Source organism: Lepisma saccharinum, chromosome 1, assembly GCF_977018435.1.
Source record: "Lepisma saccharinum chromosome 1, izLepSacc3.1, whole genome shotgun sequence".
Taxonomy (NCBI): Eukaryota; Metazoa; Arthropoda; class Insecta; order Zygentoma; family Lepismatidae; genus Lepisma; species Lepisma saccharinum.
Genome location: NC_139229.1, coordinates 32,401,295 through 32,427,264, shown reverse-complemented (window position 1 = coordinate 32,427,264; position 25,970 = coordinate 32,401,295). Strand labels below are relative to the sequence as shown.

Here is a 25,970-nt window from a genome sequence, read left to right as displayed (position 1 = left end):
TAGAATCTCTTTTCAGTTCGTGATATTTTATTGGGTCAACCAATAGAATCTCTGTTCAGTTCGTGATATTTTATTGGGTCAACCAATAGTATCTCTGTTCAGTTCGTGATATTTTATTAGGTCAACCAATAGAATCTCTGTTCAGTTCGTTAGCGAGGACCCTTTCGCAAAAATACCAGCGTCCTCCGAAGATATTCGTCCTTCTTCATAATGTCTCCGCGTGAGGAATTCGATCAAGCCAGCAGCAATGCGACGCCTCATCGAATCTGACTCGCATACGTTGCGTTCTCCTTGCTGGCACATCATCTCTCTTCTATGTGACGTTTACAGCCTTGCGAGACGACATAAAAAAAAGGCATCTAGTTCTTGCCTCCCAACACACAGCTTGTTCCAATGGTCCACTTCGAGATGCTCGGGTCTACGGAGAGAGAGGGAGATGACCGTTTCCTCTCAGCCTCAGGAGATTGAAACTCCTGGAGGAACCCTCGCTTTCAAAATGAGAGGTCAGCTTCAATTTGGAGGATCCCTGGTTTCCCTCCGGCCCCTCCCTGCCTCTTTCGACGAGGAGCTCCAAGATGAATCTGCAGTCAGAATATGAGATGCTGCGTGTAAATCGTTGCAAGTTATACGGCGCCGTGCATGAGGGAGGGAGGGTATTTTGGCTCAAACGGAATTTGTATGCGCTGCAGTGTGTGCGCGCATTTTGCGACTGGTACAAACGGAATATATGTAGGCGACGAAGATGTACGCGTTATATGGAGAACAAGGATCGTAGTCCCCTGGAAATGCGTTACTGTATGGAGGATGCAAACAGAATTTGTACAAAAATACTTGTCGTCGCCAGCTTAAACAAGTTGGATAGTAATCCCTTCTTATGAGAAATTAAAACTAAATTTGCAGTGTCTGAGGCATGCGTTTCATCTTATACGTTGTAAATTTAAACTTAAATAAGTTGCCTGACACACAAACACAAACTCTCGCACACAAACACAAACCTTTTCGAGCTCGAACGTTCACAGCTCTCGCTTTGTCGAGCGCGAACGTTAGGAACTCTTGCTTTGCCTAGTGCGAACACCAGCAACTATCGCTTTGTCAAGTGCAAACACCTAAGACTCTCGCTTTGTCGATTGCGAACACCTAAAACTCTCGCATTGTCGAGAGCGAACACCTAAAACTCTCGCTTTGTCGAGGGCGGACACCTAAAACTCTCGCTTTGTCGAGAGCGAACACCTAAAACTCTCGCTTTGTCGAGTGCGAACACCTAAAACTCTCGCTTTGTCGAGGGCGGACACCTAAACTCTCGCTTTGGCGAGGGCGGACACCTAAACTCTCGCTTTGGCGAGGGCGGACACCTAAAACTCTCGCTTTGTCGAGGGCGAACACCTAAAACTCTCGCTTTGTAGAGTGTGAACACCTAAAACTCTCGCTTTGTAGAGTGTGAACACCTAAAACTCTCGCTTTGTCGAGGGCGGACACCGAAAACTCTCGCTTTGTCGAGGTCGAACAACGAAAACTCTCGCTTTGTCGAGGTCGAACACCGAAAACTCTCGCTTTGTCGAGTGCGAACACTTAAAACTCTCGCTTTGTCGAGGGCGGACACCTAAAACTCTGGCTTTGTCGATGGCGGACACCTAAAACTCTGGCTTTGTCGATGGCGGACACCTAAAACTCTGGCTTTGTCGAGGGCGGACACCTAAAACTGTCGCTTTGTCGAGGGCGGACACCTAAAACTGTCGCTTTGTTGAGGGCGGACACCTAAAACTGTCGCTTTGTCGAGGGCGGACACCTAAAACTGTCGCTTTGTCGAGGGCGGACACCTAAAACTCTCGCTTTGTCGAGGGCGGACACCTAAAACTCTCGCTTTGTCGAGGGCGAACACCTAAAACTCTCGCTTTGTCGAGTGCGAACGCCTAAAACTGTAGCTTTGTCGAGGGCGAACACCTAAAACTGTCGCTTTGTCGAGGGCGGACACCTAAAACTCTCGCTTTGTCGAGGGCTGACACCTAAAACTCTCGCTTTGTCGAGGGCGAACACCTAAAACTCTCGCTTTGTCGAGGGCGAACACCTAAAACTCTCGCTTTGTAGAGTGTGAACACCTAAAACTCTCGCTTTGTAGAGTGTGAACACCTAAAACTCTCGCTTTGTCGAGGGCGAACACCTAAAACTCTCGCTTTGTCGAGGGCGGACACCGAAAACTCTCGCTTTGTCGAGGTCGAACAACGAAAACTCTCGCTTTGTCGAGGTCGAACACTTAAAACTCTCGCTTTGTCGAGGTCGAACACTTAAAACTCTCGCTTTGTCGAGTGCGAACACTTAAAACTCTCGCTTTGTCGAGGGCGGACACCTAAAACTCTCGCTTTGTCGAGGGCGGACACCTAAAACTCTGGCTTTGTCGAGGGCGGACACCTAAAACTCTCGCTTTGTCGAGGGCGGACACCTAAAACTCTCGCTTTGTCGAGGGCGGACACCTAAAACTCTCGCTTTGTCGAGGGCGGACACCTAAAACTGTCGATTTGTCGAGTGCGGACACCTAAAACTGTCGCTTTGTCGAGTGCGGACACCTAAAACTCTCGCTTTGTCGAGTGCGAACGCCTAAAACTGTAGCTTTGTCGAGAGCGGACACCTAAAATTCTCGCGTTGTCGAGGGCGAACACCTAAAACTGTCGCTTTGTCGAGAGCGGACACCTAAAACTGTCGCTTTGTCGAGAGCGGACACCTAAAACTCTCGCTTTGTCGAGGGCGGACACCTAAAACTCTCGGTAGCCACTTCTAGTTGGCTGCACTTTTTGACACTCGGTGTAGTGCAGGTGTTTCCAGTGTCAGGATGGTGCAAGAGTGGTGCAAGAAATTACGTTCAACCAACTAGACGGAAAGCGAGCGGTGTTCAAGTTCAGAATATTCAACAAATGCCTTCTGCTGCTTTAAACGGTCATTTGATTAGTTAGCACACACTAAGTGACCATACACCAAACATACACCGGTCCGAAAGGTAGTGCAGGCGGTGCAGACACCAAATGCACTACTTGACTCGAAATCAACGAACTAGACGACTCTGTGTTGCACCGTGCAACCAACTAGACGCTTCGGTGCAAAGAGAGTCAAAGCGAGTCAAAAACTGCAGCCAACTAGACGGGGCTTCTTTGTCGAGCGCGAACACCAGCAGTTCTCGCTTTGTGGAGCACGAAAGCCAGCAACGCCCCGCCCTTCGTCTGTCTGACGTCAGACGAAATGCTTCTGCCTGATTGAAAAATCCATTTTAGAGTAATATCCATAGACTCATTTCCTCAGTTAACAATGGAACACTAATATTGATTGAGTGAACTTGGCAGCTATCACCTGACACTCATGTGGTGAGAGCCTCTCTGATGGCGCAGTGGTAGCGTCGTTGTCTTGTAATCAAGGGGTCCCGGGTTCGATACCCGGTGGAGGCACATGGCACAGTGGTTCGGATCCCTCTTTAAACCGTAGGTCCAGTCCCGATTAGCCTTACTGTGCATGAAGTGGATTTAAAACACCAACTCAAAACCATGTGGTTTTGGTCTTGACTACAGGGTGAGTCAAAAGTCAGGAACCATGGGACTAATGTGTATTTCAGGTGCTAAGAGGTGTTGACCAAAGACGAGCATGTTGAAGTGGTACTTCTGACTGGCAGTTGCAGTGCAAGAGATGTTGCTACATAATTCAACCGTCTACACCCCGATAGACTTCACGACTGCACTACGCGTGATTGGGTGTCCATCTCAACACCAAAAACACACATACTCACATTAGTCCTATGGTTCCTGGCTTTTGACTCTCTGTATATTTCACTAGTAAAACCTGAACTATATTTCTTATAGTATATTTGTTGTATTTTCAATGCATTTTTGTTATAATTCGTCGCTTTTCTACGCCTTTAAGATAATCGCAACAATAAAGAAGAATGGTGAATTCGTGAAATAGGCAAGAAAGTTAATTACAATAGGACTATGACCTGGAAGTTGGAGTAAAAAAGAAGGTGATGGGTGTGTACAGTTAAGTCCCTGTCTTCTGCAAGTGATTCTTTACAACTACTTCTAGATTATTTTACCATTCATGACCTAATTACGTTTCAAATATACTACATACAGTGATAATACTAACCTGTTCCACAAGTGTAAATAAGTGGATAAGTCTCCACGGTGAGAAATAAGTGAAAGCACAAAAAGATTGTCCACTTCTGTGTACGGGTGTAACAGCTAATAAATAGGTTTTGTTTCTCCTTTACAGAGTGCAAGAAAGGTGTGTGCTACAACATGTCATCTCCGTGTGTTTACGACGACACCAAGAGAACCACTTGCAATTGCATGAGGAAGTCTGACCTCCCGATGAGTAAGTACTATCTTCATCAATTTTAAAGTTCTTACTTATAATCCGTGTTACTATTATCAATTGAATATCAGATGAATTGTCAACGTATTTTCTGTGTTTGTTTTCTGTTGATGGAAATACTTGAAGGTTCTCTACAGTAATGTAGAAGTAGATTTGCTTTCTTCTGTTTATGAAAATATTCTGAAGGATGTATTCTTCAAGGTACAGGAAGAAGATGTCCTGTTTTCTGTTGTCGACCTATCAATGTTGGCACCATGTTGCTAAGATTTTGCGGCGGGATAGCGCGCAGCTGGGGGGGTCATTGACTCATTCATTACCCGCTGATACATGCAAGCATGTAGTGACCAGAGCGACATGCGCATTCCCTTCCTGGGGAATTCATTCAGTGTTCACGTTGTAAATATTAATACGTTGTAAATGGTGTAAATAATTCTTTGTGATTTATGTGTATCATGAAAGTCTATGTTCTATGTCAGAGTAATGTATGATGGAGGGTTATGTTCAGTTGTATATTGATTTAGTGTAAGAATTGTTTGGATGGGTTCGGCCTTTAGTTGGGCGCCAATTATGACGATAACTGTTATAGGAGCCCACCCAGTGTCGAATAACATGGGTACCTGGGGGAAACCCTGCGGGGTAAAGGCGGTCAGGGGCGTGATGCTGATCACATCACCCCCATTCACGACCGGATCAAGAAAGTGTGGGGCGTTACCCCCACACCCCCTATACGCCTTCATGGCGTGGTGCTAAGCACAGGGGAACACTTTACTTTACTTTTTTACTGTTATAGGCAGCTTTTAGGTGAAGTAATATATTTGGTCCTGCTTGGAAATGTAACATAAGGCCGATTGTAATTGCTCATACGTCAGCTGTATGCTAAACAGCTGACCGAACCGAACAAAGATTTCACAATAGATGTCCTCACTGTACCCTAATTGTAAATTGGTCCAAATGATTGTATTTAGTGATATAAATATACGATTGTAATGTAAATACAACGAATAATAATATTTTCCAAATGAGATAATGTATGATTGAAACGTTATTGCAATTAGTAATGTACTTTGCGAGTTTGCAAGAAAAGGGAAATATTCGTCAAAACAAGAAGAATGTAAATGTTAAAAAAGGAACTGGTTCCAAGAACGGACCACAGACCCCATTGACTGTGCAGGAAGCCGTGGAATTGACATGGATGGAATCTGTTTGAGGAATCGGATCGGCGGAACGGTTCAATGACTCGGTCCGGGATGAAAAGTGAAGGAATGGCGGTCGTCATGGAACGAGCGAGGAGTATTAATGGAAATCGGATTTATTATGAACTGATAGGTGGCTCCATTTGGTTCAATTTGTTCAGCAAGGGCCGCTCATTGTAAATTCCAAAGAACATTTTTTTCTCCTTCGTGTGTGGAAATGGATATTATAAGTTAAAGTTGTGAAAATTCTCAGCCCGATGTCAGCTGATCTGTAAGTACACATCTTCAGTTAATTCTTGCATCGTAATCAGACGAACGTGCACGAACATGAACCATACAACGTTTTATCCTTAATTTTGAATATGCTAGCATCCGTGTGAGACATCATGGCCATGATTCGTGTGTATCTCTTATGATGAATTTGGCGGGAATCTTGGCGTGCTGAGTAGCCATATTGAGAAAAGTTGTGGAAGATTCCAATTGAGGGTTAAGAACGGTATATGTCTCAATCTGAGATTGATTTGATTGATCAATTTGTGTTCGGTGGTCCAGTATAAAGGGACAAAGGTATTTTGTTGCACATTGGAGTGCATATATAAACTTTAATCGGGTGGACTAAAACAAATTCTGTCAAGTTCATTTTGCTTACGCTCCGCAATTTGCTGGCAGCAAGGTCAATGTAAGGTGGCCATATTAATTTGAATCGGAGTCTTTGTCGAACTTCATGCATGTAATACCCGCGCATATTGGTGTATGTCCTTAAGGCAAAACATTTTGATGAGTTAATTAAGTTCGTTCATTCCCGAGTAGTGTAATACCATTACATCGGACATTTTCTTTAATTTCTAGTAAGGGAAGTTATTATTGAACATTTGGTACATGGTTTACGCGAAGGATGCTCAATGTCAGATATAAGCTTGTTCATGTTCTTGCTTATATAATTTGTTGTCAATAAACAAATATTTCTGACTCGGGATTTGCAATTCATACCCAAACATTCATTAGTGTATAATTTATATAGAAATATGTTAATGATGATATTTCTTTCAGGCAGGGAAAGTTCATCTTGCTCTGGTCTCTAAGGGTTATTTTCATGCTTAAGAAAAGTTTGGTGGGATGCGATTGTTAGAACAAGAGGTTAAAGCATATTTCTGTTATATGTTGGTAGACATGGGTAATGGTGGGTATGTGGTATGAAGGGGGGGAGCCAATAGGAAGGTGATTCTGCTGAAGAGTGGTTGTACATGAGTGGGTTGTTTCGTAATAAGTGAACATTGATAGTCTGATTTCACCGCAGTCTGATATCATCGCTGCCAAAGCTACCGATAGCAGTTCGAGGGGTATATTGAAAATTTTAGTCTTATTGTTGTCTTACCTAGCGCTTCATAAGATACTCTTAAGATTTTGAGCTTCTATTTTGAACTTGCGTGGCATAAGGTTATTTAGTCTCAGTCTTTATAACAGAATATTGAGACTAGCTTCATACCCCGTCGTGTAGATCTCCATATTGACGTGTTTACTACGAGGGCAAATCGAAAAGTTTTTGCACCTATTTTTTTCCAGCCGAAATATTAGTGAGATTCAAAAACCTAGATATACATTCAATTCAATAGGTTTTCCTTGGAACGGCCTATTGTTACCTCTCGGCTGATCCGCGGCACGGTGCAGCTGTGAGTTTGCAAAGATGGCTGTAGTGTGACCTCGCAGAACGCTTCAACCCTGCGGGAAAAAAAATAGCGCACAACTTAAATCCTGCGTTAATATTGGGACACCCTTTATAAGGAGTCATTGTGAGATTCCCAGTGGTGGAAGGGGGGGTTAATTTTAACTCGTTTCTATAAAATTAATGAAATTATTAAAAATTTTGAGTGTGTCGACACATTTGGCCTTTTTGCACCCTTAAAAGTAAACAAGGAATTTTTTCATTTAAATCCTTTACCTTAATGTTAAAAAAGGGGTGTAGAGAGCCTTTTGAGAAAGGTTAAGAGTGAAAGGCTGTAAATGAACCTGCACAGGACATACACAACACTAGAAAGGTAAAGTTAGTCTAAAAACTTCCTCTCAGAAACAGTGTAAGAGACCCGCTCTTCTCAAAAAGCGAAAAATATTTCTTAAAACACAGTCATCATCTCCCAACATGGATAATAACAATTGGAAAAGATAGAAGTTTGTCTGAGGAAAGTGCAAATTACCTGATATTTTCGGTAGGAGGAGCGCCCCAAATTAAACACCTCACACCGTGCGATTTTTCCCCTCTGGTGATTCATAAAGTCTAAAGCTTATGCTGCGAAAATAAGAACGATTCCTGAATTGAAATTAGAAATTCGAAAAGTTATCAACGGCATTGAGCCGCAGCTATGCGTAAAAGTGATTCAGAATTTTATCTAAACAATTCGAGTGTGTTAAATGTTAAACCTGTTTGGATAAATTCCTTGGCCATCCCAGAACACGGTCGTCGTGTCTTTCTGTGTGGATCTGGTCGCTTTAAATTTCTTTGGACGGGAGAGTTTGAATGTTGCCATTCCATGGATGGATCTTACTCTCAGTGTTGTACAGATAAGCCCGTGTCTCATCACCACCGACCAGATTGTAGAAAAGGGCCTGCCCCAGCTCCTCGTAGAGTTCCTTAAGCTCAACACACCTCCCTCCGTCTCTGCCGCATATCATTCGTTAAATGCTTTGCAACCCACTCAGCAGACTATGGTATCGCAAACTCTCAATCATTGCCTGTGCTGACTCATAGGACACGTGCACTGCATCAGAAATATCCTGGATGGTGATGCGTCCATCCAATGAATTGGGCTCATCAATCCTGTGGCGGTTGTTGTCTGCCACTCTTTGGCTTGTTTACAATTTCTGTTTCTCCCTCTCTGAACGTCTTTACCGAACGCTTAACATTACTCACGACGATCACTGCATCGGTCAGATTCAAACAGAAGGACATGACGACAGTGTTCTGGGATGACCAAGTTTTGAAGCCTGTGTAAAATGCATCTAACGTGATTGGAACTGAAGGGTAACTCTCAGTGGAGCACACTATAGGCAAACTAATTGTTTGTTCACTGTTTCAATCCTTGGATTATTAAACAAATTATATCTCAACAGGCAAAACTTATTGATCCCCTCTCGAATAAATATATATTTTTTTTTCTTAATTTAAATCCTGCGTTTCCTTTGGGACACTCTTTACATGGAAGTTAAAGTTAATGGGTTTTGACTTTCAGAAACGGAATTTACAATAGGAAAATCGCAGCGATTAATCATGTCCTTATCTGCTATTTTCATTGGTTAATGTTAATCCCTCAAACCATTTTTGCTCCAATCAGCAGAACTGATGCACACGCATACAGAACCATCTCCCCCTTCTGCTATCCATGTCCGTATGTTCAATCAATGGGTTAGATGAACGCTGATAATTCGATTTGAAAGTAAAAGGACGATGGGAAACAAAGGGTTGTAGGGGGAGGCAGAAGGGTTTTGACAGCACGGTAGTTGCAACAAAACCCAGCAGCATTAATTTCCAATCGAAGTTGCTATCGAAAATTGGATGTTAAATTTTGCACATATAGGTAACGGTAATTAAAAATTAATGCACCCCATGGTTCATTAAACTGGCGTTTTACGGATGACCATTTTTTCATTTAATTTCTTTCCCTCTCCTTTGTTTTCTTTTTTGATGTGTAACAGTGATCCACGGGGGGGTGTATATTCGATTTTTGGAAATTAAAAACCAGTTGACACCAGAATCGGAACACAATTATGGAAGCGTTCTCCTTTTTCGGTGGAACATTACACGCGTCAGTTGAGCCTATCACGAGGCTCATAGTTTGATGTTGAATCTGTGTTGCAGCACCAATGCGGATCTCTTTCTCCCTCTCTCTCTATTTCTCCCTCTCTCTCTTTTTCTCCCCCTCTGTCTTTCTCAATCCCCCTCCCCCTCTCTCTCTCTTTTTCTCAGTCCCTTTCTCTCTCTCTTTCTCACTCCCTTGTTTTCTTTCTCTCCCTTTCTCACTCTCCTTCTCTCTTCCTTTCTCCTTGTCCTTCTCTCCCTTTCTCACTCTCCTTCTCTCTTCCTTTCTCCTTGTCCTTCTCTCTACTCCCTCTCTCTCCCCTATCTCTCTCCTCTCTCTTTCTCTCTCTCCTCTTCGTCTCTCTCTCTCTCTCTCTCCAGCATTCAAATCTCGGTCTGGATATGGGAGTTCTCTGCGTCCCTACATGGATTTCATCCTATCTTTGCTCATCCCCAACGTGGCGATTAGCCAAAAGTTTGTAAAAGAGGAACTCTAAATTTTAAAAATAATAAATAAAGTCAAATTCTCTCTCGCTCTTTCTATATTTTCCTCTCCCATCTTTCTTTCCCGTTACATTCCCCCCTTTCTATTTTTATCTTCGTATTTCTCTTTCTCTATTTTTCTTGTTCTCTTCCCTCTTTCTCTCTCTTCCTCACGTTCTCTCCCCATTTCTCTCTTCTCTCTTTTCTCTCTATATCTGCCTCTCTTTTTCTCCATATTTTGTCTCTTTCCCACTTTCTCTCTTCCACTTTGTCTCCATATTTTCTCTCTCTATCTCTCTCCATCTCCTTCTTCTTTCCCCCTATCTCCCTATTTCATTCTCTCCCTCTCTTTTCCCCTCCCCTATCCTCTCCCTCCCTCTACCTTTGTTTTTTTCATTCTCTCTTTCTATCTGTGTGGGTGTCATTAGCATGTTAGTTCGTGTATTTTAGCTCCATAATAACATCATTACACTTGTAATGAATTTAGCGCACTTGTAAATTCATGCAAATATACTTGTAAGTACATTCATAAGAATTGTCTGTATAGAAATCTTGTTTTTTGGTTTGATTGATTAGCTTTATATTACTTCGCTTTTTTGTGCCATTTTTGGCTAATTTGCGAAGATGGGGATGAGTGATGATATGATGAAATTAATGAATGGACACTCACAATGATGCATGCCGAGGCCGGGATTCGAACCCGGGACCCCTGGCGTCGTAGCGCGATATGGTAACCACTCCACCGCGGGGGCGGCTCTCTTTTGATTTGAAGTCTACTGTATGCCCGGACGGGCAAACGGGACAAGGCCTACAGTTTAAATTGGGAGACGAACAACAGAGCTGTCTGCTTTTCACGGGGAATCAAACCTGGGATCCCTTGATTACAAGGCGACAAAGTCATCCACTACGCTGTCATGAGACCTATTAAACACATCAGAGAACAAATTTTGAAAGTTTCTGCAAGAAAAGTTCTCAAAACAGGCATACTAATATCCTTTAAATTTGGAACTAATATTCTACAAAACTGAATTCTACGTACATTTTGGTTGGGCAATGGGGAAACCTGTCATTAAGTAGGATACCTTACCGTATAACCTGAAAACAACTTCCCAATAACTCCAAAGCCTGTGATATTGGACGTGCGGTCAATACTAACGTTGATTCGGGTAGAAATTTGGTATGGCCCAGGCATTTGTTCGCATGGGGAAGCAGGAACCAACCAAAATCCAAGGAACACATGTATGCCAATTAGTTGCTGTTTGTCCCCTAAACTTCTCGGCTGTGCTTTGGAACTGAAGTCGGTTTCGGCTCTTCCTAAAATATCCGTAGGTGGATGCACTTTCCAGACCAATCCCTGTCGCGAGGGCATGTTTTGTTGATGTCTGCGGTCGTTGTGGAAGACCCTGGAATAATTTGCGAGATTCTCCCGTGTGTTTCTCCCACCCAAGAACCGCCGTTCCCCTGTATCTGCACCTTGAAACCAAGGTGCTTTAAGCCGGGAGCAATTTTTGTTGCACATTCGCAGGAATCTCTAAAAGCAGGCAATTAAGGGGAATGCAATACCCGTTGCGCAGAGACCCATGTCCGTTTCGTTTGGAAGGGAGGTACATTTAATTGCATACCCTTATTTTGCGCACGGTTTATTTGAAAAAGAATCTGCACGCAGATCCCAAAATGTGTAAATCGACACATATCTTGACTCCAGCAACACGTTGCTGTGCTTAAACTGCAAATGATGCCCTTTTTGTTGTCTCAAAATACACGCAGAAATTCATGAAAGAGCACTTTTTCAGTTAGTGTTCCGTGTGATGCACTAGAAATGCATCACTTGGGAAGATCAGACAAGATCATTTCAAAGATGACAATACTACTACGCATTTAGCCGTGTCAATTGAGGCATTAAAAGTGAAATTTTATCTTCGAAATGATCTTTTCTGATCTTCCAAATTCATGCATTTTTATTGCGTCACACGGAACACTAGCTGATACAAGTGTCATTTATACATTTCTGTATGTATTTTGACACACCAAAAAGTCAATAAGTGTATATTTGCAGTTTGAGCACGTTAACGTATTATTGGAGTCAACATACAGTATGTGAAAATTGACACGTTTTGAGTTCTGCGTGTGCGTAACCGTATTTCGCCGCATAATTTTCGCACCTTGTTTTTTTTTTCACTCCAGAAGTTTTTTTCATTACTAGAGGCATGCATACTTCGTTTTTTTGCGAGAACCCGAAATGTGAAATAACACATTCTAATGTTCATTCTTCATGTTTCTGAAAGGTGTGAGGTGCATTCCCCTACCCTGTTTTTTCACGAAATGATGCGAAATGAACTGCAAAATGCGAAATAGACTCATAAACACATTTAGAGTTTATATACCGACACCACATTTTCTGAAGTCAGAATTAGCCTGTGAGAGATGCAATTCACGGAAAATTGATTAATTCTGCTGTAAATATTTGAGAAGCAAAAATGGACCCCTTTATACAGGAATAAACTTAATATTCTGCTAACTACATAAATGTGCTATTAGAAGGAATATATGTATTTTGTGTAATAAGTGCAGTTTTTAAATCAAATTTAGAATTATACTCACAATTTTAAAACAAAAATGTCATATTATATACTGCTTTTTCACTTTTCATCGCTACAACAGTGAAAATTTATATAATTTGCCGCTTTCGAACCCGAAATTGACTCTGTTCTTGTACCGACCGAAATTTTTCTTTATTATTTCCAAAAATATGTGCCTCTATTCATTACATTTCACCGCGAAATCGTCGCATGTTTCCTATCCTGGGCAAGATCACTCCAATCTTTTCCATCCTTGCCGATTTGCTTTAGGTACATCTCAACGTTATCCCTTCGTCTTCATCTTGGCCTTCCTAGAGGTCTCCTACCGTCAGGTTTCCCAACAGGAATCTTGTAAACTCTTCTTTCCTGTCATATTCGTGCCATAAAGTGGACTCAAAAATTAGACATAATCAATCTTTGTGAGTGCCTCTTCATCAATTTCATCATTTCATCACTCATCTTCCTCTTCACTATCAGCCGAAAGTTGCTGAAAAGCGAAGTTAAATAAACCAAATCAATCTGTATGGTTCTGCCAAGTTGAACGAGGAATTCAAGACATGTCCATTGAATGAGGATTTATAATGCTGTGGAACTTTTGGATAACACAGTAGTTTCATAAAAATTATCTCATTCGGTCAGACCTTTTATGGAAGTCATGCCTCATAAAAACTAACAACAGATATTCAGTCGCATCACAATGTAAAATATTTGTAAACAATTTCGTATTCCACACAGAATCTTCCCCCAGCATGCTTCGCAATGGAACTGGCGGCAAAAGTTGCTCCCATAAAATCTGACAAGCAGCACCTTCGAACGACATCACGTTCCGTCGCACATTGGGGGAGGGGGTGGACGTTTGATCATGCAAATTACACTTGAATCGTCACTTTTACACCTGTCATCACGATCTGGACGATGCGACATATTCATTGAATTGACAACGCTCCGGCAAAAATAGCAAATCTCCCCTCCTCCCCCTTTTTCTCTCCTTCCAACAATGAGTTGACACAATATTGATGTTCGATTATGCTCCCCCCCCCAATCCGCAAACGAGCATGCGGTGTGGCTTGTTCAACAAAAGAACAAATTGACTGCAGTTTGTTTTTGCAAACCGCGGGAGAGAGCGAGAGAGGAGGTGGGGAAGTAGGAAGACCGATTCATCCCCCCCCTCAAAAAAACAACCAATTCTCGTTTCGATAATTATCATGTCAGGCCAGTTCGTTCGGGCAGGGTTTGGATCAGTAAATTATGTTTTTCACGCCAATATTTTTATTTGTCATCTTTCTAGAGAAGATTTTCGCACGTTTCAATCGTAATATCTGTGTACGAAAGTTCGTCATTAATTCTGATTGGGTCAGTTTTCTGTCTGTTGAAATATATGATATATGCTTAGCACAGAGTTGGTATGTTACGTTTATTTTCACAAACTTTATCCTTTTGTCTAATTTTTAAAAATTAAAAGTTAAGATATACAAAACAGTAGTGGGCCGGGCTATGGCACGAATCGGAGAGGAAAGAAGAGTTGGCAGGATTCTTGTTGGGAAACCTGATGGTAAGAGACCTGTAAGAAAGCCAAGACAAAGATAGAATGACAATATTAACATGGACCTAAAGGAAATTGGTAAGGATGTTCAAGAGCGATTTCATCTTGACCAAGATAGGGAATGCTGGAAGACTTATATTGCTACGGTAAAGAACCTTCCGGTTTAGGAATACCAGAGTGTCAGAAATGAAATCTAAAAAAATTAAAGCCGTAAGGTGGCCTTGGGTGTCATTTCTATCTGCCGATCGAAAACGTCTGGCAATATCATGTGAATGTTCCAAGTAAAGCCTGGATTTTTTATCAGGTGTGGAAGGCAGTGTTTATGTGGGGGAAAGGTGGGGCGATGCTTACCCCAGCTAAGAGATTTCTCACAAAGCATCCCCAGCACTACGATAATTTGCATACACACTTAATCTATTGTCTTTTATAGCACCTTTAGTCCATGTTTTCACGCTACAATTTTAAAATTTGAATTATTTATGCAGATATCTCAGGAAGGACAAGTGCCCCTCTTGGCCTCCTTCTGCGGGCTTTATTGGTTCTAGGAACAACATTCCTGCCCCAAGGAGCGTTGCTTGTTGCCGTGTCTGCGCGTTTTGATTAAGGTCCTTCGATCGGAATTTACCCTGACGCCCGTAGAGGTCCCATGTTCGATTCCCGGTGCAGAAACGCAGTGGTTTGGACCCCACTTTAAAATTGTATGTTCAGTCCCGATTAGCATACGTGGCCACAAAGTGCACTTAAAACAAACTTTCACATTGACCTACCATTTACTTCCATCTTCACGATTAATTACACTGGTCTACAAAAAGAAACTTTTTTTAATGATCAGAAATGCATTTCTAGATCAGTTTTTAATGCTGATCATGAATTTAAATCTAGATTTGTGCTGCCACACGCCATTTTTTCATAATAACCCTTGTTATTAAAATAAAAATTGTCCTTAGTCTGACGTATACAGCAATATTGGAGTTCTGCAACATAAGTAAATATTATTCAGAAATGTGATGAATGTCCATGTCTGTTCTACACTGCATCAGGAGCATCACAATACAACATCCAGCAAAAGTCTGCCATCATAGAAATCTTGGTAGTGCTGTTCCCTTGTCGCAATGTCCTGGTGGAAAGACTCCCCTTTTTCGTCAGTCACATCGCTAAGGGTTTTAGGGAAGGTATGCAAATGGGAGTGCAGAAAGTGTAGTCTAAGTGACATCCTACGTCTCATTTCCTTGCATGGGTGCAAAGGTTTATCTACGCCATTGATGAAATCCTAGAAAATTTTCACAAATCCACTGAAAACTGTAAGCTTCTCCTTCTTCAAAAGTTAGGGTTTCCATAATCGCTCCATCTATTAGAATGTCTCGGATTTGACGAAACACGAAAATGTCTTCTTTAAATTTAGCCGTGCTTATGTTCGGAAATTTAGCAGTAAGGTACCGGAATGCTTTATAGTTCACTTGCCATTGCCATCATCAAACACTTTACTAACCCAAGTTTTATGTGCAGAGGAGGAAGAAATAGTTTCTTGGCATCAACTAATGATTCCGTATTCGATAGTGGCAGACTCGGGTGTCACGTGCTAAGAGATTTCTTTCTTATAGTCTTGAAGCAAGGAGTTCTGTCTATTTCGACAATGAAAGGTCTCTAATGAGGTAATTGAACTCGTGCTGATGAAATAGTTTGGTTCTGGAGTTTTTTCGTCGGGTATGTACTCATCTTGATATGACTCTTCGGCAGAGGGAAAATCTGCCCATTCCACACCTTGTAAATGTACTTGTCCTCTCTCCAGAGGCTCTGGGATGTGTAAAGATTCGTCGTGTAGCACTGGTCTTCTTGCAGATAGCCATCTGGATACACTGTTGTATGCATATTCTCGCTCACTGCAGCAAATACCGACGTACTGTACATTCTGGTCGGATTCAGCCTCAACAAGCTAAATTCAGATTCTTAACAAATTCAGCCTGTTGACAAAGCAGCTGGTATAAGCTGAACAGCTAACTCCGCTGCTGGATATTTGTACCAGTTTAATAGTGCACTGACCTGCAAACTGTATAAAGACAGTTACAACCTTCGTTAGTGAAAGTTGAGTAGGGCTCAACCAGGTATATTTTTTTCCTGTTTATTGCAGAGCAAGTGGGAAGTTCAAGCAGCTATATTCAGCCGTTTGATCGGATGGCTGCCCGGTGGTGGCTGCAGCTTGTAAATCTGCTGATTGGAACATCTCTAGACGTTAAACCCAGTGAATTTCCTATTAGTTTCTCGGATAATTTTTCGTTGTAGACCAGTGTCTAGACCTATCTCCTAGATAGGACTAGGAGAGCGATGTGATATAACAAAAAAAAATAAACAGCACTTTTAGTTGTCAAACAGTTTTTCACTTCCTTAATAATTATTGTGATCTCTATTTATGTGCGTAATAACTGCATTATCAAAAGCGCTTTTGGAAATGTGGAATTGAAAATATGAGTCAATTCAAACATTGTACTGTTTCAAGCTCGCTTAATGTTTTGCTAATTGCGAGAAAACCGGTAAATTGGTTACATGTTAACCTTATGGGATGTGTGTGTGTGTGTGTGTGTGTGTGTGTGTGTGTGTGTGTGTGTGTGTGTGTGTGTGTGTGTGTGTGTGTGTGTGTGTGTGTGTGTGTGTGTGTAAAAGTCGACAAATTACACAGAAGGACACACTTCTGCTTCATTCAATCGCGGCACTTTTGCATCAGCCGATCCTGATTCGCAAAATTTCTTCTTCGACTCCCCCTCCCCCCCAGTTCCATTAACGAGCAGATTAACATGGAGCCTGAGAGAACAATTATGACACATAACTGGTTCCTCGGTGGGCGGGGTGTGGTGGAGTGCGATAATTGGAAATTGTCTGTTGGTTTCGTTTAAATAGATTCCGCTTGTTAACCAACCACAAACCGCAATTTTGGTCCCCCTCTAATTGTTGTTCGCCGGGTAGAAAACGTACGGCTATGGGGCGTCACTCTCGTGGAATTATTCCTTGAATGGGCGAGAAAAATAGTAATACTGACAATGAGCATTTCGTGTGAAACTAGAATTGCAGCATGGTTATATACAACAGAGTCAATTTTTAAAAAAAATAAAGTCAATCTCGGATTTGCACTGTTATGTACAAACGACCACCACTAGGCTGCAAACCTTTTCAAGTTACCTCTAAAACGCATCACCGTTCCTTTTTTGCCTCGCCGTTCCTTTTTTTGCGTCATCCTTCTTTTTTTGCGTCACCGTTCCTTTCTCGATCCACCCTTCCTTTGTCGCGCCACCGCTCCTTTCTCAAGCCACCGTTCCTGTCTCGAGCCACCGTTCCTGTCTCGAGCCACCGATCCTATCTCGAGCCACCGATCCTATCTCGAGCCACCGATCCTATCTCGAGCCACCGATCCTATCTCGAGCCACCGTTCCTATCTCGAGCCACCGTTCTTTTCTTTCTTTGCGTCACCGTTCACTTCTCGCTCCACTGACAGTAAAAACAAAAACTTAATAATACTATATGTTCTTGCACGTTATTGGCATGATTTCGAACAGAACCTTTCAATTTTTCAACTCTCCATGGTTGGACTAGTCACTTGCAAAATACATTATTCGTCGTGTGTCGGTCCGTACTGGCTCTGCTGCTTGTGAGGGTACCAGCATGCTTTATTGCTGACGGAAACACTACGGGTCTTTGCTAGGTCAGGAGGAGTTTCATAAGAGGGATGCCTTGTATTCTCACAGTTGTCTGTGAGTAAAATCTGGGTGCTTTGGTAGAGTTCGCACAGGCAGTAAGGTACTTGCTTTAAAAAAAGGAGCTGAAGCGAAGTTAGTCTCTCTTTGTTCTGAAAGTGGACCGTGCGTTTATTATGTGTATTCTAGGAGAAAGAAATCCAGAATTCTATTCAACAACGCATTCGTGTATACCTCGCACAGAATATGTGTGGGTGCGCGTGTACGTGAACAACATGCAACTTGAGGTGTCAAGTCAAGATAATTCTAGGATATATATTTAATTTCGCTGCATATAGGTCATTATTTCAACTATAACCTTTATAGGAATAGGGATACTTAGTCGGGAATAAGGAAATATGGGAGAAAAACAACGCGAAGTTTTAACTGTAACTGTGTATGTGCAGTCACTTTCTATGCTTTTAATTTGCGAAATGCCGAGTGCACTACAGATTTCAGGCGAAGATAGTTCTCCCATTGAAAAAACGTTTCTTGGTTATGTATACCAGTAACCCCCCCCCCCTCTCTCTCTCTCTCTCTCTTTCTTCTCTCGCTCGCTCACTGATAGCTCCCTCCTCTCTCTGTCCAGGATGTTCTTCCCTCTTTTGCAGGTCCTTCTTTCCTCTCTCCAGGTCCCTCTTCCCCTCTCTTTGTGTCCCTTTTTCTATCTTTCTATGTCCATCTTTCCCCCTCCCTCTATGTCCATCTTTTCCCACCATGTCCCTCTTTCCCCTCTTGCTCTGTCCCTATTTCAGACTCTCTTTATGTCCATATATTCCCATCTCTCCCCATGTCCCTATTCCCCCTTTTCTCTAGGGCTCTATTCTCCCTTTATCTCTCTTGGCCCTCTTCCCCTTTGTCTCTCTAGGTCCCTCTTCCCGTTTATCTCTCTAGGCCCTCATCATCGTCTCTCTCCATGTCCCCATTCCCTCTCTCTGTGCGTCCCTCTTTCCCTTCTCTATGTATGTCCCTCCTCCCCATTCTCTCTATATGTCACTCTTCCCCTTTATCTCTCTACATGTCACTCTTTCCCTTTATCTCTCTATGTGTCTCTGTTTCCCTTTATCTCCCTCCATGTCCCTATTCCCCTTTATCTCTCTAGGCCCTCTTCCCCACCTCTTTTTATGTCCCTATTCCCCTTTGTCTCTTTAGCTTCTCTCCTTAGCCCATCTTCACACTTCTCTCTCCAATCGCCTTTTTCCCTTCTCTCTCTCTCTCTTTCCCCCTCTCTTTATGTCCCTTTTCCCCTCTCTAGACCCTCTTTCCATATATTTTCCTCTTCCCCTTCCCTGTCTATTTTCCTCTCTTCTCCCTTCTTTCTCTCTTCGTCTTCCCACTTGTCAATGTCCCTCTTACACTTTTCTCTCTAGCCCCTTCTCTCCCAAGGCCTCTTTTCCACCTTCACCTTCCTCTCTAGGTCCCTCTTCCCCCTTTCCGTCTCTCTCACCTCTCATCTATGCCCCTCGCTCTTCTCTCATAGGCCGTTTATTCCTTGTCCGAACGTTCGTTCCTCTCCTTCCCCAGCGAGATGCCATTAACCTTGTGATTTTGTCGAGATGTCGTCAATTTTCTCCTCCCGTGAGGCCGAAAGGAAAGTTGACGGGGAAACCTTAGCAGACGCTTGCTTTCCTCGGTTAACCTCGTTAAGCGACGATGGAGGAGGAGGAGGGAGAAACTGTTGCGGAGGAATTCGAAAGAAGGAGCGAAAAGTGAAAGGGGTAAAATAGACTGCCTCCCCTCTCCAGTAAGAGAAAAACCAGGAGAAGAAAAAGAACGGCCGAGATCTGGAAACTTAAGAAAGGAAAACTTTGAAAGGAGCAGCCAAAGTGTCGTAGGAGCTTAGTAGTCAGGAAGGAGGCAGTAAACTACGTGGATCGAACGTTAAGGAACTCGGTGTTGAAGCAAAAGAGAAGAGAACACAAAAAAAAATTGTTGAGTTTGGCGTAAACGAAACCTTTAACTGCGAAAGTTGTTCTTCCCCTTTTTGTCTGCGGAACTTCGAGTTTTTCTATCGATTTTGCTTCCATTCCAATTAGATTCATAGCGATCTTGTGCGCGGCGTATTAATGAGCCGTGTAAATATTGTTTCGCCTGGTGACGGAGACCGAAACGTGCTTCCGCAGTGAAGAGGAATAATTACTGATGTTCGGATTTGCTAGCAGGAAAAAAAAACTCGCCATAGTATTTCTTATGGATATGCTTGCGTAAAGATTTCTAGCATCCCTGTAGCTTCTTCAATCGCAATGCAGTTTACAAATCGGTAACTTATTCTGAAAATTTTTAATTATTTATTGTATATATATTTATTACAATACCCTTCTAGATTAATTAGATATAGTAGAAATGAAACAGGTATTCAAGACAGAAATCCGAAAACTTCCAATTTTTCGGCAATTTCTATATTTTTCAGAAAATCTACCCCTTACGTCTTTTTTTTTCTACGCCTGTGGAAATTTCCCTTGATGTAGCAACACTGCCTCCGCCAAGCGCGGCACAGAAAACTGGAAGGAAGCAGTAGTTTTCTCCTGCCATGCCAATGTGGTTTCAATGTAGCCACGCATACAAACAGGGAGGAAACCCGGACGTCAGAAGAGTGAGATGAAGGTTCAGTGGCGTACATAAACTATACATTTTCTTAAATTCTGGATTAGAAGCTTGTTTTAATAGTTTATATAATATATAATGAGTAATTATCCATATATTAAAGCTCAATGTATAAATATACTTGAAAGAGGTTCGTTCACCGTCCGTAAACGTTGTGGCATGGAGAATACGCCACTGTTATATAAAGGTACCTATACCGACGTCACAAGAAAATTAACTAGGAGGTAGAGCGGAAATAATTTCTACATTTGAATTTCTAATTCTAAATATTTCTAAGATAAATTCTAAAATTTCTAATTTCTCAATTCATCTTAATCAAAGATGATTTGAGGCTCTATTTTATACAGGCAAGGGCTCGTGATCACCAGCAGAAAATTTTCCGAGGTAGGTGCAAAATCGAAAAGTTGTGTTTTTAGGTTAGATCAGTTGCTCCCAAAGTGTGTACCTCGGCGCGAAATGTTCCGATATTTTCTCTGAAATGGCACTTACTTGTTAGTCTACACACATGGTTTTATAATCGGACCATCGCATCAATCCAAATATGTGCTTATTGAGTACTTTTTACACATAAAAATGTCTCTGAATTTGAAGTATCGGTATGTGTTTATACAAGGGTTAAGTCACAAGTCATGGCAACTATTTCTTTCTCCCAAACAGAAGACAACACGAAAAATCGAAGATATACATTTGGAAGTGTATGGAATGTACCTTCGAATGAAGCAGAAGAAGTCTGGATGCAGGAGACTGTCGTAGGGAAGAGGCAGAACACAGGACATTGGACAGCAGTGTTTTATTATGACCTGAACAACAAGTACACAAGACTACACTGTTTATCAACCTTCAAAGTATTCACCCAGGTTATCCCCTTGTGTTTTATGAAGGCATGGCACCTGTCCTCATGTAAAGACTGTTCAATTACCATTACCCGTACATCTTTGTCGTTGGACACAGATGCCCACTGCGAGAGACAGATCGGCAGTTGACACTCTGGCCCGTTTGAAGGCCTCCACCCACCTCGCCACTGTTTGATAGGGCATGGCATGAAAACCCAGTGCTTCCCGTAGCTCTGTATAGCATTCCTATGCATTTCTGCCGTGGAGAACAGCTATTTTAATGTACGAACGTTGCTCCTGCTTCATGACCTCCACCGTTGTTCATATCTGGTGGCTTATTTCGAAAGTACATTCCATACACTTTCAAACGTATATCTTAGATTTTTCGTCTTATGCCCTCTTCACAAGAAGAAAAAATATAGTTAGCATGACTTATGACTTAACCCACGTATTTAACTTAAGGCAAGCAACCTAACCACACTAACTGAGTGTTGCAAGTGTTAAATAGGCCTACATTCTGACGGAAAAATCTTTGAAACACTAAGGGCGCCGTGAAACGAAAAAGTTTTGGGAACCCCTGGGTTAGATGTATTGACATCATGTTTACGTGTGATCATAAGAAAGAAGTGTTTTAAGGGAGATAAAAGGAGAGATGAAAGAAAGGGTAGGAAACAGAGCAAAGAGGGTAATTAGAGCCAGACGGAGAGAGAGAGGTAAGGAAAGAAGGAAGCTTACGTGGGAGACAGAGAAAGAAAGAAAGAAGCGAGACTAACACAGAGAGGGAAAAGAAATAGAAAATCTAGCAAAAGAGAAAGGAATAGAGAAGCAAGAGAGAGAGAGAAATAGGGAAGCTAGATATAGGAGAGAAAAATTCAGAAACGACATACGAAAATGTACTAACAGAAAAAAGGTTCAAAGCTAGAAAGAAGATAGAAGGAAAGAAATAGACAAAAGACTTAAGAATGAAAAGGAGGTAGGAAAAGTAGGCCATTTTCCTTGTTTTATTTACGGTTGACCCCTCCCCTCCTTAACTTTCCCTGCCTAAGTACAAGACTCACCCCCACATTATAATACAGGGTGGTTATAAATTATATAAAACATTTCAAGGATGAATAAAAAGTGAACTAAGTAAAGTATCCATATTTGGTTTGTTATCTTAAGTAGACCATGTTGTACAGTTTTATTTTCAACACGTACGTTGAGCCGATTTACCCGGACTTCTCGTAAAAGCATCTCTCACTCGATTCACCACGTCTTCGGAGACCGGTGGTCTGCCAGTATCTTTCCTATGCTCGACACTTCCTGTATCATTAAATTGCTGATACCAACGTTTTTGGAGTCCTTACTAGGAGGAGTGCGCTTGTACTCTCAAGCGAAAACTTTGAACATTTATTGTACAAGGTGTCTCAGAAAAACGGGAACTTTTGAAAAGCGTAGCTGGCAACACTGCGTAGTTGGTAATCATGGATCAGTGGAACGGTCAACATCGTGCTTTCGCCATAAAAATGTTTTACAAAAACAATGATAGTTTGCAAGTTGCGCAGAGGGAGTTAGACGTTTTTTCAGTGTAGGGCGTCATGGAAGTGTTCCTCGAAACACGCGATAACATCGTGGATAAAAAACTTTGAAGAGACTGGATCGGCTATGAAAAAGAAACCAACAGGACGACAGCGAAATGCTCATACTCCACAGAATGTCGAGGCTGTGCTCGATGCAGTCTCAAAGAGTCCACGGTGTTCAGTTCGGAAGCAAGCAACTTCGGTCGGGTTGACTAGAGAGTGTTCGCCGAATTCTCCGCCAAGATTTGAAATTTCATCCATACAAGCTGCAGATCGTGCAACAACTAAAGAAAAACGATCACCAGTTGCGTTTGAAATTCTGTGAACAAATTTTGACTAAGATAAACGAGGACAGTGACTTTCTGAAGAAGCTGTGGATGTCAAATCTGACAGGCTATGTGAACAAGCAGAACTGTCGTTATTGGGCAGCCAGCAATCCTCAGGAATTTCATGAACGCCCTTTACACAGCAGCAAGGTGGCTGTATGGTGTGCAGTTTAGGCACACGGAGTCATCGGACCTTACTTTCCCGAAAATGAAGAACAGAGCACAGTGACTGTCAATTCGGAGCGGTATGTTGAGATGCTGAAAACTTTTGCTGCACCTGCATTTAACAGGTTTCCGCACCTTTACGAAGTCTGGTTTCAACAGGATGGTGCGACAGCGCACACTCCAAGGCAGTCCATGACAACTCTGCGAGAATTGTTTGGTAATCGTGTTATCTCTCGATTTGATGAAATTCCATGGCCACCAGGATCCCTGGATTTGAACGTATGTGATTTCTTCTTGTGGGGCCACCTTAAGAGTCAGGTGTACGTACACGTCTCGGCCAAGAACAGGGGATGAATTGAATCAACGAATTAAAGACGATATTCGTGCCATCCCACCTGACATGATGCAGCGATCAATGAGGGACCTCAATGGCAGATTGCAAGAATGCAGAGCTAGCAAAGGACTCCATCTCAAGGACGTAATTTTCAAAAAGTGATACTGTGGATTACTGTGTCTTAAATAGCAAGTTGTAACAGTTCAGCTTCTGTCAATATATGGTTTTTATTTGATTTCTCTGGTGTCTGGTGGGTTTTTCAAGTGTTCACGTTTTTCTGTGTCACCCTGTATTATTTGCTTTCATTAAACCAAAGAAAGCACATAACTTACTTTTATACGGTAGCCTTCTTAGTACTGGGGTTCCCTGCCTTGCCACCATGGCGCCACGTATGTTCGATCGATGCCGATACAAACTCTTACTGAAAGAAAGGTTGCTTCAATACTGTGTTGTTCTCTAATTTATATATCAAATGCGCTCAATAATTTATAATCACTCTGTATTTAACGCATGACGTTCTGACTTTACTTGATGGTGCTGTTACCAAGAAAATGAACATGAATTAGGACTGCTGGTGTACTTTGCTTGCCATTATATGGGACGTAAACAAGGTCGATAAATATTTTAGTGACTGCATTGCGAAACTGTTCGCAACTGTCAATTTCCGTCCCGTCCTAATACGCGACACATCAAAGTGTGTGCAAATGAAAACGTGTGATCTAGTGGCTTGGGGCGGGAAGGGGGGGAGGAAGGTGTACCAGACACACACCCAGAAGTGAATCATCCAAAAATAATTCCGCTTTGCCAATCGGTCGAATTTACGCTCTGTCAATACTAGAACTGTAGCGCGTGTGAAATTAAACCTCTAAGCAAATTTGTTTGTTTTTTTTTCTTCTCATTCAGGATGGTTCCATGGAGGAACTCTTTTTTTTTTTTGGAAATATCTATTTTTCCTTATTGCTCTTTTTTCGTTTGCACTCGCCCCTCCCTTGCGTCCTCTTCGTTTCAATTTCCGCGTGAAATATGTCATACGCAATGCTCTGAATGTTTTAGCATGGCCGCATTCAATTTTTTTTAATCCCCTTGATGAAGGCAGATCCTTTATGCCTGGTTCTTTTGTATTAACGCTGCGAGCTCTTTAAGTGTGTTGTAGTATGAAAATTGCATTCTGAATGGCTTTACCTGGTCGGTTCGTTCATTTCCTGGAATCTTGTAATTATTTCCTAGCTTTCCTCTTCCTCTTGCTGCGAATTCCTTTTCGTCAGTTTAACCGATCATCCTGAAAAATGGAGCGTGATAAAGTTCTATTTGTGGAACACTCAAGCATGGTACATGTCCCTAAGTACTCATAAGAAGATCAATAATGGAAGTAAATGGAAGACCAGTAAATGAAGTATAAAGGGAAGACCAGTAAAGGAAGTATAAAGGGAAGACCAGTAAGGGTGGTATTAAGGGAATACCAGTAAAGGAAGTATAAAGGGAAGACCAATATAGGAAGTATAAATGGAAGACCAATGAAGGAAGTATAAATGGAAGACCAATGAAGGAAGTATAAAGGGAAGACCAATGAAGGAAGTATAAATGGAAGACCAATGAAGGAAGTATAAAGGGAAGACCAATGAAGGAAGTATAAATGGAAGACCAATGAAGGAAGTATAAAGGGAAGACCAATGAAGGAAGTATAAAGGGAAGACCAATGAAGGAAGTATAAAGGGAAGACCAATGAAGGAAGTATAAAGGGAAGACCAATGAAGGAAGTATAAAGGGAAGACCAATGAAGGAAGTATAAATGGAAGACCAATGTAGGAAGTATAAATGGAAGACCAATGTAGGAAGTATAAATGGAAGACCAATGTAGGAAGTATAAATGGAAGACCAATATAGGAAGTATAAAGGGAAGACCAATGAAGGAAGTATAAAGGGAAGACCAATGAAGGAAGTATAAATGGAAGACCAATGAAGGAAGTATAAATGGAAGACCAATGAAGGAAGTATAAATGGAAGACCAATGAAGGAAGTATAAAGGGAAGACCAATGAAGGAAGTATAAAGGGAAGACAAATGAAGGAAGTATAAATGGAAGACCAATGTAGGAAGTATAAATGGAAGACCAATGTAGGAAGTATAAAGGGAAGACCAATGAAGGAAGTATAAAGGGAAGACCAATGAAGGAAGTATAAAGGGAAGACCAATGAAGGAAGTATAAATGGAAGACCAATGAAGGAAGTATAAATGGAAGACCAATGAAGGAAGTATAAAGGGAAGACCAATGAAGGAAGTATAAATGGAAGACCAATGAAGGAAGTATAAATGGAAGACCAATGAAGGAAGTATAAATGGAAGACCAATGAAGGAAGTATAAATGGAAGACCAATGAAGGAAGTATAAATGGAAGACCAATGAAGGAAGTATAAATGGAAGACCAATGAAGGAAGTATAAATGGAAGACCAATGAAGGAAGTATAAATGGAAGACCAATGAAGGAAGTAT

The 25,970-nt window shown here is 41.8% G+C and overlaps 1 protein-coding gene across 2 annotated transcripts in view; it reads left to right on the top strand.

Annotated features, from left to right (window-relative positions):
• The window catches only part of LOC145994371 (uncharacterized), a 947,129-nt gene that overhangs the window by 739,572 nt on the left and 181,587 nt on the right, over window positions 1-25,970 (top strand). For both annotated transcript variants that reach the window (XM_083130485.1, XM_083130492.1), the window contains exon 6: window positions 4,249-4,350. In XM_083130485.1, the coding sequence (XP_082986611.1) occupies window positions 4,249-4,350 (102 nt within the window). The remainder of the gene's footprint in view (window positions 1-4,248; window positions 4,351-25,970) is intronic.